The following is a 5204-nucleotide window of genomic DNA, read 5'->3' as shown; positions in this document are numbered from 1 at the left end:
CGACTCGATCGAGGAACCTGCGGAGAATTAAGAAAAGTTTAAAACGAAAGTTGGGTAGTCCTGAAATTGGTTCCTCGATCGAGCACCGCGACTCGATCGAGGATCCAAAATAAACCCTTGCCCGCGCTTTGTTTATACCGGTTTTTTGTTTAATTGCTCCTACTTCTTTCACTTTCCTTCTTCCTTTTTCGACATAATTCCTGCATTCTACCTCCTCTATTACTCATTCTCTCTATATTCATCATCAATTATCATCAAAACTCACTTCAAACTTGTGCTTACTTGCTTATTACTTGCTTGAATCGTTCTCTTGTGCTTATTTTCTCAATTCCTTTGCTTAATTTGCTCAGGTAAGTCGCGATTTTGAATTTATATGTCTCGAAAATTCTGATTTTTCTTGCTTAAATCTTGAGTTTATTGTATTGAATCTTCCCTTGCTAGTATACAATTGCTATTTCCTTGCTTTCTAGCCCCTTACTTGTTGAAATTCATGCCTAATTTGCTAATTTGGGAATTAGGGTTCTTCAAAATCCGGGTAGAAATTTTGCATTAAATTGGTTAGAATTATATTCTATTGCTTGGAATCTTCCATATTTGATACATACTCATGTTCCCCTAAGTTTTTTGGATGCTTTCATTGCCATTTGGAGTCTTACAAATTGATTTTTCGGACCCATGAATGCCAAAACCGGGACTGTTTTTCTGACATTATTGGAGTTTAATTTTCTACTTGCTCTTATGTAGATAATGTCGACTTCCGGGCAAGGAAATAAGCGGACTAGAGAAAGGAGAGCACCGGTTCAACAGCCCGAAGTCATTCCTGAGGAGATTGTGTCTTCAGAGGATGATTTGTCTCCCTTAGACGATTATCCATTTATCGAGTTTCGTGACAAAGCACAGAAGGACAGGTTTGTGTACCTGTTATCCAAGTCTATGAGTGCCACTCGATGTGTTGATAGGAAAATTTTGCGCACTTTGAAGATAGACGACATTATGTTTGGCATGTTTAATGAAATCGGGTTGCAGGGTCTTTTCACGCTCCACGAGTTATCTTACCCTGCCCTTACTCTTGAATTTCTGATTTCTTTTACTTATTTCCCCAGTGATCACCTAATCAGATTTCGTTTGCTTAATGTTGAACGGTCTTTAACCTTTGGCCGTATTTCTGAAATCCTGGGATTGGATAAGCATACTGAAGGGGACTTGTATGGTGTTGGTGGTTTGTCTGCCGTTCGTTATTTTCCATTGTTTACTGGTTATAAGGATGCGGACGTCAGTGCTATGGCTTTGTTAGATGTCCAACACGTTTGTCTTCGTCTGTTTTTGAGATACTTGAGCTATTTGTTGTACGGCCGGACCGATAAGAGCAAGACCTCCACTATTGAGGTCTTAATACTTGCGAGCTACTTGAATCCTTATAGGGAGGAGACGTTCCAATTCTCTCCCCCTGCTCTTGTCTGTTCGGCGTTTGATAGGATGGTCGGGAGGTACGGGAACCTTGACTGTGGTGCTCTTGTCACTAAGATTGCTAGGGCCGTTTGTGACTTTGAGGGTGATGACCCCTACGAGCCCATGGGTGACTATGAGCCACTTGTTGATGATGATTACCTTCGCTATGACATTTCTTATCTTGATATTAAGAATGGGACGGACCATTACTGGAGGGTCCGAGGTGAGTCATACATGCTTCTTCCTTGCGCCCGTTTGCCTGCTGTTGACCCCCTCGAGGAGAGTACGGCTGTGGTGCGCCCACCACCCGTTACTTATTTGATTCCCGAGGATCTTTTGATTACTTTTCCTGGGTCTAGTACTACTACCACCACCGGCGGGCGCCGGAGACGTCGTGCACCTACTACCCATCTGCCAGGATCCTTCCTGCCTGCTCCTCCTCCACCTCCTTCAGCCTATCCCACTTCAGGCTATGCTCCAGGTTACCATTTTGATCCCGTCATTGAACGGGAAGTGAGGATGCATACTGGCATCAACACTGCTTTGACAGAGAGGAGGATGTGGGAAAAGATGGAGGCTATGACTTTGGCTTCTGGGGGGGCAGTATCGCGGTGTGTCACCTTCTTACTACACTACTCCTGGTGACGACAGACGCGTGTTCCATCTTTACGGAGTGACTCCTACGGAGTTTGGACAGTTTAGCACCGAGTTTGGTGCATTAGGCCGTCCTTTCTACACTCCAGTCCACCCCCCTCAGCCTACTTCTGTTTTTGCGGAGGACACCGGCATCCCTTGTTCCCAGAGAGGCCCGTTTGGCCAGTTTGCTGCTTCTACTTCCACTGCTGCTGCTCCTGGAGGCACTCGTGGTCGAGGCCGTGTTCGGAGACCCACTCGCGGTAGAGGCCGTGGCCGCAGTGCCGTTCCTGATCCTGCGCTTATGTCCTTATATGCTGATATTGATGATTTTGATGATACTTCTGGAGCCCAGTAGTGACAGCTGGTCACTACATCCCTCTCTTTCCAGCTGGTTTGGGGGAGGCTACTACATTACAGCTGGTATTACCTTTCTTTTTGTTTTTATTGCATTTCCTTTTTCCCCTCTTCCCTTTGTTAGTTGTGTCCCATAGGTTCTTTGGATTTACTCGTGTGATCTATATCGAGGCGTCACAATGAGGACACTGTGACATTTAGGTTTGGGGGAGAGTGTTTATTTCTGTTGTGTGCTTTTATTTATTGTTGTGTGAAAACAAAATCAAAAATTCAAAAAAAAATTCAAAAATTATAAAATCCAAAAACATGTCTTTTATTTATTTTTGTTTATTTTGAGTCGAGTCTTGGTGAATTGTATAGCAATGATGATAATTTGCGTTGTCTTTGCATTTGAGTCTCATTTAGTTGTTCATGTACATTGTTTTGACCTGTTAGCTATGATGACCAAAGCTCTTTACTCAAGTCTTGACCGTCACAATATGCCTTATGCCGAGTAGACTTGACTTTATTTTGTTGGTAACACTACAAAAAGAATTAAAACAGGCGACTGATTTTGGCGACTGAAATCAGTCGCCAAAATCAATTTGGCGATGAAATCGATCGCCAAAGGTCGATCGCGGACCTTAGTCGCCTTTTCTAGCTTTGGCGACTAAAGTCGATCGCCAAATTTGGCGGCGAAAAATCGATCGCCAAATGACTAAAATGGCGACGGATGGGGTAGTCGCCAATTTGGCGGCGATTCAAATGTAGTCGCCAATTTGGCGATGAATAGCACGATCGCCAAATGCCAATTCGATCGCCTTTTTGGGTGACGTAGCTTGATTTAGTTTGAGCAATTTGGCGACGATTTGTGATTTAGCGACTACAAATCGATCGCCAAAATGGCGACTACCTTGAATCGATCGCCAAATTGGCGTGACTTGCGATCGCCAAATCACAAATCGATCGCCAAAGCTCTTAAGTTTTGGTGGTTTTTTTCGTTTTCATTGCTAGCCAAATATTTACAACCTGCATACAAACCGATGTTCCACAACACCATACATCCCAAATTTCAACACACACAACACCATACATTTCAACCCAACACCTCCCAATTTCTCAAACTTCATTTCATATATTGAAAATGAAAGTTTTACAAGCTAAGCTATTCTAAATGTTCAAGTCTAAAGTGTTCAAGTTTTACAAGCTTACATGCTAAAATCATCTTACTTGGAAGCCAACACCGGCTCCACTCCCCCCATGTGGACCATGCGGATCATTTGGATCGTAGTTGGATCTAGGTCCGGGGTTACAACCTTGCCACCAATTCTCAAACATTTCCATTCTTTCCTTCATTTGCCGGAATTCTTCATCACGTTTGGCAAGTTTTTCATCACGTTTGGCATCACGTTCATCACGCTCTCTTATTTGACCTTGAAGTTGACTAATAATTCCCGGTTGATACGTGTTGCTGGGAATTGTTGAAGTCGATCTCCTACGCGTTTTCTCATAGAAAGCCGGTGTTGAACTTCCGGTACCATACACGTGCCCTTTCTTGAAGCCATCCACCAACTTATACCATATGTCATTATCCGGAGTTTCTGGATTGGCGGCTTTTTCTTGTTCAAATGCTTCCTACAATATTAAACAAATGGTTGTAAGTTAATATGGTAACCACCTTATATACGACATTTTAAAAGAGAATAAATTAACAAAAATTAAGTGTTACGGAAACTTACATATAATTGCTTGTCTTTTGGCTTAGTCCAAGTTCTAACGCCTTTGTGGTCAACCCTGGAATGCGTGTCCAGAAACAGTTCTGGTACCGTCGCAATCGGCTGTGACTTCTTCTTTCCTCTCTGAATGAAAAAAAAAAACGTACATGTTAAAAAATCAACAAAAAATCTAACATAAAATAAACATGTTGCATTGAAAACAAAAAAAAAGTGTGAAATAATAGACAAACTTACCCCCAACATACGATTCCAGAACGATCGTGAACCCGCGTAATGAGTAGGCTCGTTCACGGCGTCTTCCTTTCCTCCTCTTTTGTTGAGGGATGCTTGCTTAGACTTCTTCTGAAAAGCTTCAGTTTTGGTATGCTTTATTAAGCCTTCATACTTGTCACCTGCAATTACACATATGAAATCATAACTAATAAGTTACTGATATTATTTATAATATAAGAGAGTATATACTAATTAATACAAATAACAAAACAAGTTAATTAAATACCTTTCATGTGGTCTGGTTCCTTTGGGTGCCTAACTACCTTCCAAATCACGTCCCGATATCGTCGAGTACCGATTTCATTGTACCTGATACGGACATTCTGTTCTTGAGACGGTGACCAAGCAAATGCTTGCTACAAAAAAAAAGCGACAAAATTTCATATTAGTATCAACTTGTGACCGTGCCTTTGTCTTAAAGATTGCACACCACGCATTTTGATTTCTATCATTTGTTGTGCTTGGATAAGTAGCAAAATACACTTGATGAGCCTGATGTGCAAGTATAAATGGATCATACTTAGAGTATGTTCTAGTACGATTCACTTCTAGAAGCTTGTATTGTTCATGTACTCTCATTCCCGCCACAGAATTATCCTTCCAGTCAACCTTGAATAAGACAGTTTTATAAGCTCGGTCACGTCCACTATAACTAATTTCAAAGATATCTTCAACTATACCATAGTATTCGTTGTCATCAAGAGAAGAAATAGTAACCCCCCAATTGCACCTAGCCTTACCTTTACCGTGGTTGAATGTTTGAAAATTAAACCCATT

At 41.7% G+C, this 5204-nt stretch overlaps 1 protein-coding gene across 1 annotated transcript; it reads right to left on the bottom strand.

The window, feature by feature from the left end:
* Positions 1-3488: 3488 nt before the first annotated feature.
* On the bottom strand, positions 3489-4749 carry LOC141588697 (uncharacterized). The gene is made up of 4 exons (XM_074410126.1): positions 4737-4749; positions 4389-4546; positions 4158-4277; positions 3489-4053 (listed from the first exon to the last, which is right to left on the bottom strand). Exons 1-4 carry the CDS (start codon positions 4747-4749, stop codon positions 3640-3642), a joined length of 705 nt encoding a protein of 234 aa, XP_074266227.1. The 3' UTR covers positions 3489-3639.
* Between the last annotated feature and the right edge of the window lie 455 nt (positions 4750-5204).

This window comes from Silene latifolia, chromosome 6, assembly GCF_048544455.1.
Source record: "Silene latifolia isolate original U9 population chromosome 6, ASM4854445v1, whole genome shotgun sequence".
NCBI classification, from domain to species: domain Eukaryota; kingdom Viridiplantae; phylum Streptophyta; class Magnoliopsida; order Caryophyllales; family Caryophyllaceae; genus Silene; species Silene latifolia.
The sequence above is the reverse complement of the archived record's forward strand: the minus strand, read 5'-3'. Positions and strand labels throughout refer to the sequence as shown.

What these genes read in the sequence shown, in the direction of transcription:
- LOC141588697 (XM_074410126.1), bottom strand. An exon ending in TCTGGAATCGTATGTTGGGG is followed by an intron (nt 4,278 to 4,388) that starts GTAAGTTTGTCT and finishes TTTTTCATTCAG; the next exon opens with AGAGGAAAGAAGAAGTCACA. An exon ending in CAAAAGACAAGCAATTATAT is followed by an intron (nt 4,054 to 4,157) that starts GTAAGTTTCCGT and finishes TTAATATTGTAG; the next exon opens with GAAGCATTTGAACAAGAAAA.